This window comes from Lobosporangium transversale (assembly GCF_002105155.1).
Source record: "Lobosporangium transversale strain NRRL 3116 chromosome Unknown BCR41scaffold_33, whole genome shotgun sequence".
NCBI classification, from domain to species: Eukaryota; Fungi; Mortierellomycota; class Mortierellomycetes; order Mortierellales; family Mortierellaceae; genus Lobosporangium; species Lobosporangium transversale.
The window spans coordinates 356,952-374,188 of record NW_019029011.1 but is presented as its reverse complement, the minus strand read 5'-3'; the positions used below and the strand labels follow the sequence as shown (position 1 = coordinate 374,188).

General features: G+C 41.9%; 7 protein-coding genes across 7 annotated transcripts; 6 read left to right on the top strand and 1 right to left on the bottom strand.

Moving 5' to 3' along the window:
* Window positions 1-53: 53 nt before the first annotated feature.
* On the top strand, window positions 54-1,140 carry BCR41DRAFT_398719 (hypothetical protein; the record flags this gene model as incomplete). The annotated part of the gene is made up of 5 exons (XM_022028987.1): window positions 54-109; window positions 268-324; window positions 410-632; window positions 740-886; window positions 982-1,140. The coding sequence occupies 5 exons, from the start codon at window positions 54-56 to the stop codon at window positions 1,138-1,140; spliced, it is 642 nt and encodes a 213-aa protein (XP_021879016.1).
* Window positions 1,141-2,164: 1,024 nt separating this feature from the next.
* Window positions 2,165-2,751, top strand: BCR41DRAFT_424086 (hypothetical protein). Its single transcript, XM_022030369.1, has 2 exons — window positions 2,165-2,327; window positions 2,451-2,751. Exons 1-2 carry the CDS (start codon window positions 2,211-2,213, stop codon window positions 2,649-2,651), a joined length of 318 nt encoding a protein of 105 aa, XP_021879015.1. The 5' UTR covers window positions 2,165-2,210; the 3' UTR covers window positions 2,652-2,751.
* Window positions 2,752-3,768: 1,017 nt separating this feature from the next.
* On the top strand, window positions 3,769-5,239 carry BCR41DRAFT_358404 (hypothetical protein). Its single transcript, XM_022025041.1, has 3 exons — window positions 3,769-4,144; window positions 4,650-4,787; window positions 4,890-5,239. Exons 1-3 carry the CDS (start codon window positions 3,916-3,918, stop codon window positions 5,177-5,179), a joined length of 657 nt encoding a protein of 218 aa, XP_021879014.1. The 5' UTR covers window positions 3,769-3,915; the 3' UTR covers window positions 5,180-5,239.
* Window positions 5,240-5,433: 194 nt separating this feature from the next.
* Window positions 5,434-9,691, bottom strand: BCR41DRAFT_388251 (fibronectin-binding protein A N-terminus-domain-containing protein; the record flags this gene model as incomplete). The annotated part of the gene is made up of 8 exons (XM_022027982.1): window positions 5,434-6,180; window positions 6,281-8,237; window positions 8,327-8,567; window positions 8,686-8,899; window positions 9,001-9,132; window positions 9,224-9,325; window positions 9,445-9,514; window positions 9,630-9,691. The coding sequence occupies 8 exons, from the start codon at window positions 9,689-9,691 to the stop codon at window positions 5,434-5,436; spliced, it is 3,525 nt and encodes a 1,174-aa protein (XP_021879013.1).
* Window positions 9,692-9,897: 206 nt separating this feature from the next.
* BCR41DRAFT_358403 (ribosomal protein S9/S16-domain-containing protein) lies at window positions 9,898-11,461 on the top strand. The gene is made up of 3 exons (XM_022025040.1): window positions 9,898-10,875; window positions 11,002-11,082; window positions 11,201-11,461. Exons 1-3 carry the CDS (start codon window positions 10,170-10,172, stop codon window positions 11,290-11,292), a joined length of 879 nt encoding a protein of 292 aa, XP_021879012.1. The 5' UTR covers window positions 9,898-10,169; the 3' UTR covers window positions 11,293-11,461.
* Window positions 11,462-11,612: 151 nt separating this feature from the next.
* Window positions 11,613-14,534, top strand: BCR41DRAFT_358401 (hypothetical protein). Its single transcript, XM_022025039.1, has 4 exons — window positions 11,613-12,011; window positions 12,113-12,348; window positions 12,458-12,807; window positions 12,911-14,534. Exons 1-4 carry the CDS (start codon window positions 11,933-11,935, stop codon window positions 14,349-14,351), a joined length of 2,106 nt encoding a protein of 701 aa, XP_021879011.1. The 5' UTR covers window positions 11,613-11,932; the 3' UTR covers window positions 14,352-14,534.
* Window positions 14,535-14,955: 421 nt separating this feature from the next.
* BCR41DRAFT_309349 (hypothetical protein) lies at window positions 14,956-15,473 on the top strand (the record flags this gene model as incomplete). The annotated part of the gene is made up of 3 exons (XM_022020949.1): window positions 14,956-15,035; window positions 15,114-15,162; window positions 15,258-15,473. Coding segments are annotated over 3 exons (345 nt in total), but the record flags the coding sequence as incomplete, so codon positions are not given.
* Window positions 15,474-17,237: the final 1,764 nt, after the last annotated feature.

The window sequence follows — 17,237 nt, the reverse complement described above, 5'->3', positions numbered from 1 at the left end:
CGCCTCTCTCTTTCGCAGCATGTCAATGCAAAAGCGAGTGTTTTGCATAAACTATGTCTCAAGATGGTCCTCAACTGATTGATCTGCACGCGGATGATAACTCCAGAGGGTAAGTCTTCATTCCAGCTTGGTTTCTTTAACTTACATAATGCATGTCCTGTATCATGTCTTCACTTTATATGAAGGAAATTTTTGTAAAGCTTCAGCTTTGCCATTTAAAGAATGCAAGTCCAATAGAAGAGCCTCGGCCTATTGCTACTCCAATAGATTCCCTCTAAAATCTGCTCTGGATATCTTTGAAAATGAAGTTCTAGTCAAAGATTTGTAAATGCTGTTTTGTTTGGAAGACCAATCAGGGTAATATCTCTGGAGTCAGCGCAAGTTGGGGCCTGAGTTTCGGCTTCTCAAGATCCTCTAGTTCTGGACCGAATTCTAGTCCGGGATTGAATGCAGGTAACGGTAATAATGTACGCAAAAATACATCGAGAGTTATGAATGATGGAAAAGCCCTGAATCCCAACGGTTCGGGAATGTTATCAACCCTTCCTCCAAGACCTACTGCTAGAAGCAGCCATAATGGAATAGGAAAGAAGGAGAGATTGGGAAAGGAAAATGGAGGAGAGAGGGGTTGTGTAAAATGTTGCTTCGAGTAAACTAGGTGGTGCAAGTGGTCATGGCATGCGCTTCATAGCAGGAAAGTGTGCATAGTCGCGCAATTTATTGTGGCATATTCAATAAGCGTCGACAGGCTGTATGGATACAGGAGGTACTTCTTTTGTCTTCGTTGCTACACAAACCGAATAATGACGAGCTTGAGAGTCAAAACTATGCTAGTGCCACACCCATACTTCTTAGCCAACAACAAATCAAACCTTCTTCCTCACCAGTGTGGCGCCCTATTCATGTCTCAACCAATTTATCCACCACCAGTAATGATTCAGCTTATTATGCAAACATCATGTATGATACTGAATCTTCTAGCTGCCCTCAATGCCATCAATGCTCTCACTACAGCAGCAGCAGCTTGAGCATAAATATCGGAGCCATAAAGGGCCCTTGGCTACTATAAGGTTGTTCTCATTCAGTCTTGATGTCCAGACATTTCATTGGCATCTGCCTCCGGTTCTGGAAGGTGATTAAATGAAAGAGAAGTAATTTATCGTTCATCAGGAACATCCATCGGCTAGGATAGACGAGCAGGTCCGTAGCCATGACTATCATAGACATGTCCAATGAATTGCGAATATAATAATAAATAAAGCAACTGGCATTTTTTCTTTTTCCCGTTCACGTATACATCAGAAACAATGTCAATCGTTGTTCTGGAATGCCGCGTGACTTCAAGTGTCTAAAAAAAAAAAAAAAAAAAAGAAAAAAAAAGAAAAAAGAAAAAATAGCACATGGTCTCTTTATTTCCTTCGGGCACTTTTTTTTCTACACACTTGTTGACTGGCGTCAGACAAAAAGGACGAAGCAGCAGCATGGCATAAAAAAAGTTGAACCATTGCATATTTTAAAAAAAACCTTTCATTGGACGTCATTGGTCTAACCGTTAGCACCAAGCAGGACAAAAGAACAATAGGAGAAGGGCTCTTCATTGGCAATCAGTCTAAAGGAAGGAGGACGATTAAAGTGGTGTAGGAGAAGCAGGGAGTTAATAGTATCCTAGCGCTTTATTTTTTAGAGTGGAAACAGAGGCATTTCTCATCATCATCATTGTTGTCATCATCGTTATCCATCGTTGTTATTGAGGCGTGTGGGGGGTTATTGTTTGGATGCAGTCTGCATTGTAGAACAGTGTGGGCGACATTCACGCATTTCAATAGGTCTATACTAAAGATCTGAGCATCTGAACGCTTCTCTCAACGTCTTTTGATAAAAGCGAGGTCTTTTTCTTCTTTTTCTTCTCTTTTCTCTCTTTGTTCAGTTCCTCATCCCACTAACATTCTCACCCACATTGATACTCGCATTCATTCTATTCTTTATCTTCTCCTTTACCTCCTTTCCTATTTCAACCAAGAAAAAGTGACACGAGGAATATTCCTGTTTATACAGTTCCTCCCCCCTTTTTTTGTTTGTTTGAGATCCTTGCATTGCATCGCAAGCATTACACTTCACCAACATCCTTTCATTGCCTTTTCCCCTCTTCTCTTTTTTTTTTTTTTTTTTTTTCTTTCTTTTCTTTCTTCTTTTTCTCTTTTATCACAATCATGCAAAACCAACAGGATCAGCACATACGAATCATGGCAGAGCAGGAAGCCAAGCTGCGTAGCAGATATGGGGCTCTTTCTGCGATTTCCAAGACTCCTCTCGGCCATGGCCATCAGGTTTGTCCTTTTTTGTTTTATTCAATAAATGGGACGTCGTTGCTCTTATACGGTAGCCTTATTTATTTAACCCTCCTTTTCCTTCTCCACAATGTTGTCATTCTTGTTGTGCAACCAAAATAGCGGAAATATTTCGATTCGGGCGACTATGCATTGTCAAAAGCAGGCAAAGAGGCTACGGTTGGATCAGAGCATCCTCAACCAGAGGATATCCCGCACTCGATCCCTGTAGACCCTGTCTATGGCTCAATTCCCACTAGACGTGGTTCCCTTATCAACATGACCATTCAGCCTAATAACACGGCTGAGCAACAAGCACTCTAAAACAAGACCCGAAGGATGATGGTGAAAGGGCTTTCACAAAGACTGACTAGTGTTTTTCTCATTACAATAACAAGATCTCACACATTCATGGCGCACAAGAACAAACAAAAAAAAAAAAAAAAAAAAAAATAGAAGCACTTTTTCATACCAGTCCTCGTTTCACTTGCATTTCTTCCCACACACACCACACATCCTTGTCACAAATCACAGTGCATCCTCAACCGGTCTTTCTCAAGTCAAAGTCCCATTAAGCAAAGCTGTTTGTGGCTTAGCACGGCCAGGCATTGTAGCCCGTTCTCCTCATCTCTCTAATGTTTATACGCCCACACGTAAATATCATTCTTCGGTTTTGGTTCTCGAAGACATACTGTTGGGTATAACATTCGTTGTTGATCAATTAAATGCATACGGGTACAGCATCTCAACGAATCAACACAGATAACGAACAAGAGCCTCTCTGGTTGATTGTATTACGTCGGGTTTCCTGTATATTCCTTTCTGCTACAGGATGCAATCCATTTGCTTGAAATCTTAGATTATGTGCGTGTTTTATATATATTTTCTGTTCTTTTTCATTTCCAGAAGACCTTTTTTTTTGTTTTTTGCTTTTTTGATTAATGGAGTATACAAATTTTCTAAATGCTTTTTATTCTTCTGTTCTCAAAGTCAGGTTGATTAAACAATAATATTAATAAATGAACTTGGTTGAAATGTGCTGCATGTTGATACATCAGACAGGGGGATGAGTTATTAGCTGTAGCTACAAATCGTAGTCTTTATATATATGATAGTCGTAGGTCGGTACGAAGTTGGCGGTGAGATCCCTTCTAACGTGTAAATACAAATGCTGAGAGCAGAATAATAAAAAAAATGGGATTGTTGCTCCGATGCTTCCGTAAGGAATCGTGATTGTTCGGACCGTTCCAAAGTCGGGCTTGTAAGGACGTCTGCTTCCTCTCCACAGGTTAACAAAAAAAAAAAAAGTGGGTCATTTTTTTTATAAGGAAAATTATTGCCCGCCCCGCTTAATAAAATGATCTTGTTTCGGTTGAACCTTAAATCAAGTTTGTGTGAATGTGTGAATGAATGAATGCTGCTTTTTCATTGCACCATTCACATTTCATCTCTTCTCTTCTTTTTCTTCTTTTTTCTTCTATTTCTTCTACTTCTTCTACTTCTTTTTCTTCCTTCTTTCGGCCTATCTTCTCCTCTCTTGATCTGTGTATTTATACTTTGTAAAAAAAAAAAAGAAAGTAACAACAACATGACTGTCGCTACTCCCGCTGTTCAGCCATCTGGTGCTTCGGCCCTGTTGGCCGCCTATCTTGCAGAGTTGGCCGCCCATCCTTTGCGCACCAAGGCCTTGACTTCGGGCACGCTGTCGGGTCTGCAAGAAATCACGGCCACCAAGCTTTCAGGCATGCCAAAGTCAAAGAACCCTGATGACTTTATTCTCGGCATTAACAAGCGTGTCATCCAAATGACACTCTATGGTAATGTTATTCAATTACAAATTATCAATTAATGAAGAATGTCCGATAAGGCTTTTTTTTTTTTTTTTTTTTTTTTTTGTGGGGGTTTCGTTCCCCTTATCACTAAAAACAAAGCCAATTAATCCACCTTGGAGGTGTACCTATCACACTGCGGACATGCAAATGAAAGTTCATACAGACAGCATACTCATGAACATACAACCACAACAAACGACCTTCTTCGGGGATGATCGAGCCGGTATCCCGAGCCGTTGATGAGAATGTTAGAGCGCCTTCTAAATCATTTGTTTTCATTTCATCACCATTATCATTACCAACAGCAACAACAGCCACTATAAATTTCGGGAGCTGTTAGCAATATTAAGAACTTCAATCTATCTTACTATAACATGGACATGAAGAGATATTTATAAGTCTAGGAATGGATCTTTGCAAAAGGAAAAAAAAAGTGACCTTAGACTCATCGTTTTTTTTTTTTTTTTTTTTTTTTTCTTCGTTTAAAAAGGTCTCCTGGTCAGTGGCCCTTTGGCTCATACCTTGTTCGAGTTAGTGACGAAGCGTTTCATTGGCAAGGAGGGTGCCAAATGGAAGATTGCTCAAATCCTGAGTACTCAGGTTATCACCTCGCCTATTCAGAATGCTAGTAAGTTGTCCACATCTTTCAAGGAAAGAAGACGAAGAAATGAAGAAGAAAAAAAAACAGCTAATTTTTTTTTCCTCTCTTCAATACGACATCACATTATAGCCTACATTTTGGCAATGGCTCTTTTTGCGGGTGCTCGATCAACTGCTCAAATTAAGGCTGCATTCAAACAGGGATATCTTCCAATGATGAAAACCTCATGGATGATCTCACCTCTTTCCATGGCGTTTGCACAAAAGTTTTTGCCTCCTCACGTTTGGGTCCCCTTCTTCAACTTTGTCGCATTCACCTTCGGAACTTATGTTAATACCACCATTAAAAAGGCCCGTCTTGCACAGATGAAGCGTGAGCAGTTGCGCGATGCCGAGAAATCACGTCGTGATGAGCTGTAATTATAATAGTTTTTAAGGAAAGAGAATTGACATTGATTTCAAATAAACTTAATCACCGAGAAAATTGAGAAATCAAGGAACAGATCTACAATATCTGTCTTGCCCAACCAAAAGATGCAGCGTTGAAAAATGGTGTTTGACACACTTTCGATTCTATAAGCTACTAGTGTTGTAACCATCATTTGGGTCCTTTGGGACAGAGTAACGGAATGACCTTTTCAAGTTGTAAAACTTTTGTTTTTTATTTTCATCTATTATTTGCGTCCTTTCTTCTTGGATGCTTCCACCCCGGGAGCAGAAACCTTGCTCTTTCCAATCATAACATTAATAGCTTCATCATCCTTAACCATCTTGATCAACTCTCGTTCCCTTGCCTCCAAGGCCACCTTAGCGTCGTGAAGCGCCTGGCCTGATAAACCTTCCTCATTGATGTTACCTGTGCTGCTTCTACTACTCTCCATGGATATATTACCATTGATGTTGGTCAAAAAGTGATTGATCGCTGTCTTGACTGCTTTACCCTTCTTCGTGGTCCCAGGGATTAGTTTGACCCTGTACTTATACTTTTGCAATGCTCCATAGGGTGCGCAGACCGGAACTGCAAACTGGAGAATGTCTGTTGGCAGAGGTTGGCCAGTGAGTCCATCCAGTACTGTCAGGTTTTCAGATTCTTCAGGCTCTAGAACTTTTATGTTTTCCTCTCGCAATAACTGACGTACTTCCTCTGCCTCATTCTCATCAATGCCAGTCCTTAACGCAGGAGCTACAGTATCTGGATTAGCATCACCGATGTCATGCTTCTGCTGTGCTGCATGTTCCGTACCAAGTCCGCCTTTCTTGCCCTTATTGTTATTGTTGTTGCCACTACCCCCTTTGACGGCTTGTGTTTTTTGATATGCCTCCTGTTGAAGGCGTCTCTTCTCAGCCAAGGCAGCCTTTTCAGCCTTCTTTTCGGCCTCTTTTTTAGCCCGTCTACCCTTGAGCTGAGGGCCTTTGTCAGGCTATAAAAAAGTAGAGATATAATCCGAAAGCATTTGAATTAATTTGGAAGTAAAGAGTCTTGAGTCGGCATTTTAAATAAAAAGACATGTTGAAACTTACAGCAAGAAGTTCAAGTCGCAACTGGCGCTCTTCTTCATCTTGATCAGCATATTTCTCTTGTATTTTTTTCGCTTTGCCTTTCTTGCCACGAACTGCTGGAGGTATAGACGCAACTACTTTCTGAGTACCTCCCTTTTGAGTCTTTTTTGCAGAAGCACTGGGTGTCTCTACATGCCGTGAAGGTTCATTGTCGTCGCTAGGGCGCCCTGGAGTCTTACCCTTCCTCATATCGCGACGCATCTTAGCAGTGATATAGGCAGACCGTGGCTGTGAACCCTTATCGGATGAGGTTAGAGAAGAAGTGTCGTCATTTCCATCTGCATCCTCATCGCTGTCACCGCCATAGTCCTGAAGCGAGTACTTATCCGCAATAGGTGGCATGTTTATACGTCCTGGTTGCTGTTGTGTTTCCTGCTTGTCCATAGGTTTAGCAGTAAGAGTACTGAATTGAATCTGTGTATCAGGAAACTCCTCATCCGAAGACTCTGCCGTCTCAGATTCGTCTTCGCTGTTCGATTCGTCATTATCGTCTTTCCCCGTAGCCTGGGAGTCCTCCTTGCTTCCTTCCTGGCTCTGGTTGCCGCTTGTGTAATGAGCGCTTCCAGATAGTGACTTCTCTCCTTCAACATCAGAGTCATCAGATCCCTCCAATTCCTGCTCATCCTCCTCCTGGTTTGTCGCTCTTGAATCTGCATTCGCATCGGCTTCACTCTTTGTACCAGATCCTACTGTGGCGGTATCAGCATTAGACGGGCTTTCAGAAGCTTCCGCATCTTCGACCCTGGGAGCACGACGCTCATTCAGATGATTGGCAATCGAAGAGTCATCCAGCTTGAAGAGAAATCCAAAACCATAGACAAGCTGAACTGGTGGCAGAAAGTTCTTTTTGCCGCGAATCATGAAGCTGCCTGTTGTCAAGTATTCTCCAGTAGGTGCTGATTTACTAACTTGTTCCGCATGAACCCAATACGCAGATATGACAATCTTGGCGTCCCAGGCCTTACTCTGACATACAGACATAATGCCTGCCTGGTAAATGGAGGTTGGCGGGATTGGCTCCTTGTCAGAGGGGTTCTTGATTACGACCGTCGCTGCCCCATGAATATCTGCATGGACATAAATATCATTCTTTTTCATGTAACGCTTAACAATCATCTCGTTTTGCTCTGCATCTCGTCCAGCAATGACTAGATAATTTTCCGAGGTGATAAACCACATAAACTTTTCAAACCAATAAGGTTTGCGAGCACGTTGGATGGAAGTTGTGATTCTGACCTCCTGTAGTTGCTGCCTAATCTTCCTCTCCGCGCTCTTAAATGCCTGTGAGGCGTGAGCAAGGGTCTTCTCCTGCTTAATGGCCGACTGCTTTTTAACGTCATAGTATTTGCGAGCATTTGCAAAGGCAGTGAGATTGATATCAAGATCTACCAGCACAGTAGACTTGGCCTTGGGCTGGTGCCTGTCTTCCGCCTCCTGCTCATCCTGTTCATCTTCAAACTGCTCTCCATCGTACTCTTCGTCGTAAGGATCGCTGAGAATAACACACACATTGTTTGATTCCAACTTTAAAGAATCAATCATCAGCGCAATCGGATTACCATGCTTCTTCTCCTCATCAACTAGGTCAGCTAGATCTTTCCAATCCATACCAGTTGCAACCGCATTGCGGATAATCATAATTGCTTGGTCACACATCTCCAAATTGGCTTCAATCAGCTCTGCTCTCATAACATTCATCTGTTGTGCCTCCTCCAGACCACGAACGCGGCCCAAGTGCTCCATTCGGACACTGTCTAACTTCTTTTGGGCATTTTCTTCTTGCACACGCTTCTTTACCTCCAGGCGCTGGCTTTCAATGGCAGAAAAGAATTCATCAACGGCAGCATCAAACGATTCGAATTCTTTATATTCCTGTGCTTTGTGCTGAGCAAAGAGATACGGATGAAACTCATCGTATCTAAAGAGCATTAAAAAAGAAAGTAAATACGAATGGAACCGATTCAGCCAAGGATCAAGTAATTGATACTGCTGCATCTTCGTACTTACGTAACAAGCTCTTTCTCCTTTGCATCGTTCTCATTCTTCTTTTTGTGTCTGAGCATAATAATATATCCCTTCTTGTTCTCATCTCCTCCATTCTCAATGATCTTGTCAGCTTCTAGAAGCGCCTCAAATAGCGCTTGAGTATTGGGAGATCCTTCAGAAATATCAAATTCAGTAGCGACAATTGCGTTTGGGGATAGCTCAGCCCTTAGGATCGCGTGTTCCGTCAGAGCAGGTCCGTAAACTAATAGTCCAATAAGTAGGGAGGCAATGAGATAACATGGTCTCTGGTGTGGAAGATAGCACAGTGCAGCGTCACCATCACTGAAAAGGCGCAGAGATGACGTACCGTGTATACTTACAAAGTTTTGTGTTAAGGACTTTCTTCAGAATATCTTTAGGTCCAGCAGTCTGCAATACCTCGATAAGATGATCCTTTGTAATAGGTTCGAAGCTACGCGTCAATGCCCCGATGTCATATGTCTCCCCGACAGCCATCCTGACCTTCTCGTTAGGTTGAACAACACGTAAGATTGATAAAATCTTATAGTGTCCATCCGTCAAAATTAGGTTGCCCTGTGTGATCATATTTGAAAAGAAGACGTGCCACATTAATCATTGATCCTGTTTTAGAGCCACTCTGCATTGGTGGCTAACTTTATAAACAAGGATCTTACCGCAGCATAGAACTCCGCAATGATGTGGTATGTATTATCCAAGTCTTCTGCTACAAATTCAAAATCCACAATGCGGTCAGATCCTAACTGTTTCACGCCTGTTAGGCGTCTAGTTCTTAAGTGCTTCCGGATCTAGTATAGTACAATGGCATTAAAAACGTTAGTTTGCCTGATCGTCCTAATTCATTCCTGTTTTTAATGTCCATATTTGCAATGTGCTTACTTTGATACAAAACCCTGAAGGTGTAATCGATTTGTCCCGGACAAAAAGCGTCGTGTGCATGCGAATACCGGATTCAATGAGCAGCATCTCTTTTCTATCCGGCTGATATATAATCAGTATATACCCAGATAAACATTTTAAATATTAATAGCTGATCAGGTCGTTACTAAATGTAAAAGACGATTGAGAAAGGTCCAAGAGTAAATGAAGATTATGCGTACCCGTGAAAATTTGAACAAATATGTCCTTGAATTCACATCATAAACATTCTGGAGACGAAGGCCAACGATCCTTTGTTGTATATGTCAGAATGCAAATTTATATTAGTATACAAACCATAAATATTCTTTGTAAAACGTAAAATGATTCCAAAAAGAAATTTCATAAAGGGTTTGCTTTTACATACGACTGTTGTAAAGTCGCCACAGTCGCACGGACATCAAGTGAGCCAAAACGTAGTTTAGTCATTATAATATGGTGTAGTAGTCAATTGGGAGGAAGTAGGAGTTGGACGTTAGTGAATGGAAAGACAATGAATGAGGTCAAAGGTTCGTTTTATGACTGTGCTGGAGTCAAAAACTGAGCACGTGATATTATGGAGATCCCAATCTGATGACTGTGGCATTCTTGCTGGAGTCATTGGAGTTTGCTCAAGTGCGCAGTTATTGTGCACAATATAAATTATCTGCCACGCAAGGTTCCAAAGAGAAGCCTAGTGTTCGCACATTGGATCAACTGTAGCGAAGACCTACTACGGTGACTCGAAACTTTGATGACAATTTCCATATCTTTGCTAACAAGCTTGGCTGTTAAAATTGGCTTTTGTTTCGAGCACTTTGGACAGTCAAAAAAGTAGTCACGCGTAAACACTTTTCTTTGAGCTGATCTTCGGGTCCCATTCCATTTCTCTCCGCACAGTTCATCAACTCAACTGCTCGGTGCCACCATGCTTTCTTCACGGATATTGGCAAGGACTTTTGCTGGTGCCATTGGTCGGCCATTGCAATTGTCCAGCTCAAGGATTGCTTGTGTGCGCTTCATGTCTACGGAGACTGGTGCACCTGTCCAGGAACAGCCCATCAATGGCTACAGCTCACTTAATGGATTTCAACTCAAGCCTGCATCACCCTCTTACTTTACTACGAATCCTGTCTACAATGAGTTGATTGTCAACCTTGATTATACATACCGTCAGTATCGTCCCATCACTAAGCCATCCAAGCAGGCTCAGCGCCCCAACTGGCTTGGCAAGGATGCACTAAGAGCAGCAGTCGGTGTAGAGACTCTCAAGACATCGCAGTACCGACTCATTATTTCTAAATTGAATCAGCTCGCCACGTTAACTCCCCGTCCTCCAGAAGTCGAAGCCTACTTCAGCCAATTCTCAAAGACGGAGGAACAGATGACTCAAAAGGCCAAACCTAGGATCGTTGACCATCTTGGACGTGCTTTAGCTACAGGTCGCAGAAAGGAGGCCAGTGCCAGTGTCTTTGTCGTTGAAGGAGAAGGCAAGGTTCTGATCAATGGACAAGATGTTGCTCACTACTTTAGGAAGTCGCAGGATCGGGACTCATTGCTGAAGCCTTTTGAGGTTACAAATTTGCTTGGAAAATACAATGTCTGGGCCTTGGTCAAAGGAGGGGGCACAACAGGCAAGGATGCTTGATTGCTAGATGTTGTTTTCATAATTTTGTGTGCTATGCTGAATCATGAGATGGAATCAGGTAGATCTGCGGAGCTTACACCGTCCAACATTGAATGTGTATATATGAAAATAGGTCAAGCAGAGGCCATCTCTCTTGGAATCGCCAAAGCATTGTTAACACATTCACCAGAGCTTAAGCCAACTCTTAGGAAAGGTATGAGCTATTTCCAGCAAGCTTCATACGCTCTCGATGTAGGCTAGTATTGTAATTACTTCGAACGCGATAAAATCTTACTGAGGCCTTTTTTTTACTTCTCATTTCATTCTCATAGCTGGTTGCATCACACGTGATATGCGTGTTGTGGAACGTAAGAAGCCTGGTCAGTATGGTGCGAGGAAAAAGTTCCAATGGGTCAAGCGTTAAGCGTGTGTACAGATTTTTTAAGGATCTTGTATGCATAGTAGTATTTGTTGTGGTAGAGAATAAAAAAAATCCGAGTGCTGCGCTTGCACAACTGCGTGCCTATTGTTGTATGCCTTCCTCTATCTGAGCAAAAGGAAAGGAGGGCCCATCTTACTTTCCTTAATCAGGCACTGGGCTGTTTTGAGGAAACATATCCCCTCGCCCACAAAATTACATTGTGCATCGCTTCTTGGCAAACTAAAAACGGATAAAAATAAGACTGCAGCCGTTGAGTATCGAATGCATTACGCCCTTGTTGTTTGTTTTGTTTGTTTTTTCGACTCAGCAGCTCCTGGGAATCACTGGAGTAAGTATGCAAAAGCAAATATCAATAAAGAAGCCCCCAGCTCTTCACTTCCTGTAGTCATCTTCTGCTCGCCAATTGCCCCTTCTTGCTCACTTCTCGTCGCAGACTACCTTTTATCACGTTTTTAATTATAGTTTTTTCTTTTAAGCATATGCACCGGCGGTTTCCTTTTTTAAATATATTATTAATTGACAATTGGTAGTACAATCTTTTCTCATTCAGCACCTCATTTCTCATTCTTCGCTTGCAGAATTAGCCTTCTGTACAGCCAGAACAGTGACCAGGAGCTGAAGTATGAAGCGGCTGCGGATCGAACTACAACAAAGCCTTAATGAAGCAGTGGGCTATTATCTGCCAGGAGACACTGTAGAAGGTATGATTATGTAGTCAAGCTCAAAAAAATAAAAATAAAAAAATAGAATAGGTAGTCAGAGATAAAAGGGCCACGAAGACTTATTTGCTTCATTACACTAGGTCAAGTTTTATTAACAACATCATCCAGCATCAAATACACATGTCTCAGGATACACCTCATTGGGACAGTGACGACCAAGGTTGCCAAGGTAGAAGAGCAAATCTATGTTATGAATCAGCAAGTGGTCCTTCTCGGTAATAAAGATAACTCCGCTGAGTACCTACTTGATGAAGGGAAGCACAGCTGGGCATTCCAGTTCTTGATCCCACCACAGCATGTTCCGTCTTCTGGAAAGGTGACTAATTGCCGCTTTGAACTATTCGTGGCAGCAGCATGGATAACATTGCTGATGAGTTTTTTTTTTTTTTTTTTTTTTTTTTTTTTTTTGGGTGTCTGGGCAACAGTATCGTCATGGAGTTGTCAAATATTCATTAAATGCAGCATTGACATCTGAAGGGATTGTACTCGGGATGCAGGAGCTTAAGACCAGTCATACAATTCTCGTTAAGGATCTTATCAATGTGAACGCTGCTCCTTACAATACTCCGACCTCAATTAAAGGCAGTAGTAATCTCAAGCCTAAAGGGAGTAACTCTAAGGATGTTGCTACTGCTATAATAAAGCTTTCGCGAACAGCATATCTTAAGGGACAAAAGTTACAACTAGAAATTGATCTATACCATCCTACTAAACTCCAAAGGAATCCAGGATGCTTCATTCAGTTGATTTGCAAAGAGGATTATTTTGCAGGCGAGTAAGTCAGCGAAAAACGATACGGCGTCAATAAACCGAGTCCGCGTTTAGTCTAGTCATTGAATAACTTTAATCTATTCTTCTTCATTCTGTTGATATTAAAGGCACGCAAAAGAATACGTCCAAACAATAGCAACCCGAGCGGAGCCTCTTGTCGTTAAATCGAATACTCGTACCGGAAAGATAATCTCGGAACTGACTATTCCGGACACCGCAACACCAACGTTATTAAAAACCAAAACGATGTCTATCGATTACTATCTTGCCATACTATTCGACATGCGTCCAAAGACAAGCTTTTTGGAATCGCGTCATAGCAAGACACTGAAAAGTGCCATGAAAAACAAGCTGCTAGCCAGCCCCGGTGGATTCGAAGTCAAGGTGCCTATTGTCATTGGCACGATGTCCAATAATTCTATCACACAATCCATTTCCTTAGAGCATACTCAGATGCCAGAATTAATTCAATCTCAGACTCAGCAGTTGCAGCAGCTTCAACCTGTTAGAAATGATTTGAGCTCTAATTACTTGACCCCATTCGGATCGCCTTCTGGATCGCCTGCAACCTCCCTCCCTTCTTCCATACCGTCATCAAATGCGCCGAGTATGAGTGGGCGTTTACCATCTACAAATATCCCACCAAACATCGCTGACTATACGTCTGGTCGTGTTCAAGGAAGAGAAGACAGCATAGGGTATAATTCACTCGCTATGATCGCAAGCGGACATGTGAATAGGCCTAGTCTGGCACCACCATTGCAGCCCCCTATGCTGTATCCAGCTACTAGAAGCAGGAGCTATTCTGCTGTACCTCTATTTCAATCTTCGCACCCCTCCTCTTCATCTTCCCATAGCACTAATCAGCATTTGAATTCTCCTGCCGAATTGATCTCCAAGCCTCTGCCCGAAATACCACAGAGCCCCTCTCAGTCTCAGGCTCAGTTTCTGCCCATTAATTTTACTAACCCATCAGTGTCTGCATCATCAACACGTTCAACACTTGCTTCTACACTGAGACCATTTGAAATGTCACTACCAGCAATAGGTCTCCGATGGTCGGAAACAACACCTTATCCAGAAACTGGAACTTCACCTAGGCCGCCTGTCCAATCATCATTTAGACCAGGAAATTTTATGGCGTTGAATCATAATGGATATCCTGTAGAAAAGGAAAACGCTACTCAGCAACTCAACCTCCCTTTGCCCATCTCCTTGTCGGTCGAAAGGCCAACAGCACCCCATGCTGTGGATTTAGGCCTAGGTCCTGCTTCGCCCACTGCGGAGCACGCTCAGATCTTTCCTTCATCCCGTCGTTATTCTGATCCTGCAACGCCATCTCGTGGAACCACAAATGGTGCAAAAGACTATTTTACAGCGATTCAAAGTCCTTCAGTATCCTTGGTATTGACCCCTGTGATGGCCGCGCCGAGTATGACTGCAATATCTACTGCACCTTCTGCACCATATTTACTGAATGCACCTTCTGCACCAAGTTTATCGAATGCACCAAATGCGTCAAATACATCAAATGTACCAAATGCATGAAATGCATAAATGCAACAAGCCACATTTGGAAAAGGGACGTTCAGCATGAATACCTTATCAGAGTTCTTGCGGGGGTTATGAGGAGCTATAGTTTAATTTATACCATCTTAATCTCCGGCAGTTTACTTCTTTGTACCTTACATCTTTCTCTCTTACCCTGTTCTTCATTAAAGCAAAATAAAGTAGTGAAAACGAACGCAATGGCTGAACATGAACTGAAATGTATTGAACATACCAGCTTCCCGTACATCACAACTATAACTTCTACGCAGTAGAGTATTATTCCAACAATTGTTGACCAATGATGATTGCTTGCTATCATCTTAATCAAACTAGGCAATATTCTGACATGCCGAAGCACATTAAACCCTTTAGGGAAGGTAAAAGCAACGTAGGAACATAAATGTTGTACGAGTAATCCTGATGACAACCCCATACTTTATTAATCAGCCAATATTGTCATAGGCTTGTGTAACGACATGCTCGCGTAAAGTATACATGCATCTTTTTTATTCGAAAGTGACAGAAAAGCACAGATAAAGCTATTGCAGTAATGCTTTGAGTTTGCTTATGAACCTCATTCTTTCTTTGACTTCTTGTAGATATCTTTTGTATTACCTGTGCAACTACAGCCTTCGAGGTGGCACTTGTTTGTCCAGCTTGTGAAACCAGCCTAACACAGCCGTAAGCTTTAAAATGTTATTCATACACCATAATTTGATATCAGATGTTTTTTAAGAAATCGATTTCCATTTCAACTAGAGATGATATTGTTATTGTGGAATTGAACCCCACACAAGAGTATCGGTCTGTAAGCCTGCTATTCAAGTATTCACAGACTACAGTGCCTGCATTTGAATATGCCAATAAATAGCAATCATTGATACACTGCTCATTTTCAAATAGTCAATTTTATCTGGTCTTAGACCAGAAATCATCATGGAGGTCTGCACTCGGGCCATCTCATTTTGGACGTACCAAACATCTCAGGAAATCAAATATCGGGAAATGACGCAAAAGTCACAGGAGGACAAAATCAGTCTTCTTGAGAAGCAACTGCAACGGGTGACGCGCGAGTTCAACGCAGAGCTTGGTGGCAAGTATCTTCTTATACTTCCATAATTGATAAAAAGATTGATGAGTCAACGAATTATAGAGTATTCAAAAATTGACTGTTACCCGACTTTAGGCCTTCGAGATGCCATGAATTGTAAATAAATGTTGCTATAATTCGAGAAGGAAGTAATGGATATCATGGTGGGTTAAATTTTGCTGACTTTGCTTTTTAAATGATACTCTTATAGCCCTACAAAGGGATTTAGAGCAGGAGAAGCGCAAATCGATTGATTTGAGCGAGCAATTGGATGAAAAATCGCGCCAACTTTCAAAGCTCCAAACTCTGTACGAACAGCAGAAGAGGCGGCCTATATTTTCGGATAATCGAAAGCTATCTTCTTCGGGACAGGAAAAAGCTGGCTTCATGGTAGGGGCTGTTGATCATCTGGATCAGCCATATCCGTTATTGGTAAGAACCGTGACCATAAGCTTAAAAGAATCTTTGATTACCTTAAAACTAAATTGATATTTGTTCTAACAATAAAATTGATGTTTCTTCAGAATATAGATCATTTGTCTAGCGTTGTAAACGAAGCGGCAGCTGCCCCAAATCCTTGCCCTGTCTACACCAATGCCCCCCAATCTGCTCAGGCCGTTATTCCAGGTTTGATTCCAAAATATTTCAAAAACATGATCATGATATAAAGAAAGTTGACACAGTTATAACACTTTTTTTTTTTGTTGTTGTAACCAAGAGATGCAGCCATTTGTTTACGATCGCCACAGCATTCCTAGCGTAATCCCCACTTCTGCTACCAGGATTTTGAGCCATCCAGGGCCAACTATACAGGTTGGAGCTGTGGGGCCCGTCGGAGGAATAATCCGGGTGGAAGATGAAATAAGATCTACTTCAAATGGCAGTAATAGGAACTCCAATTGCCAAAGACTTCAGACAGTGCCATTCTCGACCCATCGCGAGCTTGCTACTATACAAGGCCACAGTACAGGCTCTAGAGAGATAAATGGACAAGAAAGTGTACAAACATTTGGGCGGAATGAAGCTATTTACCCAGGTCGTGTGCCTCTTATAGCACGCACAATACAAAAACGAGAGACAAATAAGTCTCGCAATATCAATCGGAAGCAAGTTTCTACTTCTACAGGTTCATTCGCACGATGACAAACAGCTCTTTCGCCATGTTGCGTATGCGGGATACACTGTCTAGTTTTTTTTTTTTTTTTTTTTTTTTTCATATTGATAAGAGTGACTCGCTTAAACTGTATTGTCATGTTTCTTCTTCAACGAGTCAAGAGGTAGAAAGAACATCCGGAAACAATAAATAACGGTTTTCTTATTTTCCTTCTTTACTATTATCCAACATGACGGTATGGCCGAATGTCAATATTGTGTATCTTGAGCTCGGTCCTCTAAATAGATATTGTCTCGAATGAAGTTACCGCCTGATCTTTCGACCTGTGCGTCCTGCCATGTACACAAAACTCGACGGTGCTGACAATGAACAAATGCGACCGGTTGGCAAATCCAGGCATCGAGCATTGCTCTCTCATGTGCAATACAAATATCCTTGGCTAGCTCACCATTTTGAGTCTTCTCTATGAGGCTATTCACAACAAGCTTATTTCTACAGGATAAATATCCGTCTTCTTAGTCTTCACTTCCTTATTGCGCTGCTATATTAAAAGATGAACATTCTACTTCCTTTCATTTGTACTAACATTAGACCCTTCGGAATCGCCACAGTCTGGGCTACTTGGACGGAGGCATCTTCTTCCAAAAGACGTACAAACTTGGGGACACTAAGCCTGGTG

Bases quoted from the DNA above. Each gene is read 5' to 3' on its own strand.
- BCR41DRAFT_424086 (XM_022030369.1), top strand. From the start codon at position 2,211: ATGCAAAACCAACAGGATCAGCACATACGAATCATGGCAGAGCAGGAA. The intron at 2,328-2,450 runs GTTTGTCCTTTT...CAACCAAAATAG, and splicing joins CTCTCGGCCATGGCCATCAG to CGGAAATATTTCGATTCGGG.
- BCR41DRAFT_358403 (XM_022025040.1), top strand. From the start codon at position 10,170: ATGCTTTCTTCACGGATATTGGCAAGGACTTTTGCTGGTGCCATTGGT. The intron at 10,876-11,001 runs GCAAGGATGCTT...ATATGAAAATAG, and splicing joins CAAAGGAGGGGGCACAACAG to GTCAAGCAGAGGCCATCTCT. The intron at 11,083-11,200 runs GTATGAGCTATT...TCATTCTCATAG, and splicing joins TAAGCCAACTCTTAGGAAAG to CTGGTTGCATCACACGTGAT.
- BCR41DRAFT_358404 (XM_022025041.1), top strand. From the start codon at position 3,916: ATGACTGTCGCTACTCCCGCTGTTCAGCCATCTGGTGCTTCGGCCCTG. The intron at 4,145-4,649 runs GTAATGTTATTC...TCGTTTAAAAAG, and splicing joins CATCCAAATGACACTCTATG to GTCTCCTGGTCAGTGGCCCT. The intron at 4,788-4,889 runs GTAAGTTGTCCA...ATCACATTATAG, and splicing joins CTCGCCTATTCAGAATGCTA to CCTACATTTTGGCAATGGCT.
- BCR41DRAFT_358401 (XM_022025039.1), top strand. From the start codon at position 11,933: ATGAAGCGGCTGCGGATCGAACTACAACAAAGCCTTAATGAAGCAGTG. The intron at 12,012-12,112 runs GTATGATTATGT...TCATTACACTAG, and splicing joins GCCAGGAGACACTGTAGAAG to GTCAAGTTTTATTAACAACA. The intron at 12,349-12,457 runs GTGACTAATTGC...TCTGGGCAACAG, and splicing joins ATGTTCCGTCTTCTGGAAAG to TATCGTCATGGAGTTGTCAA.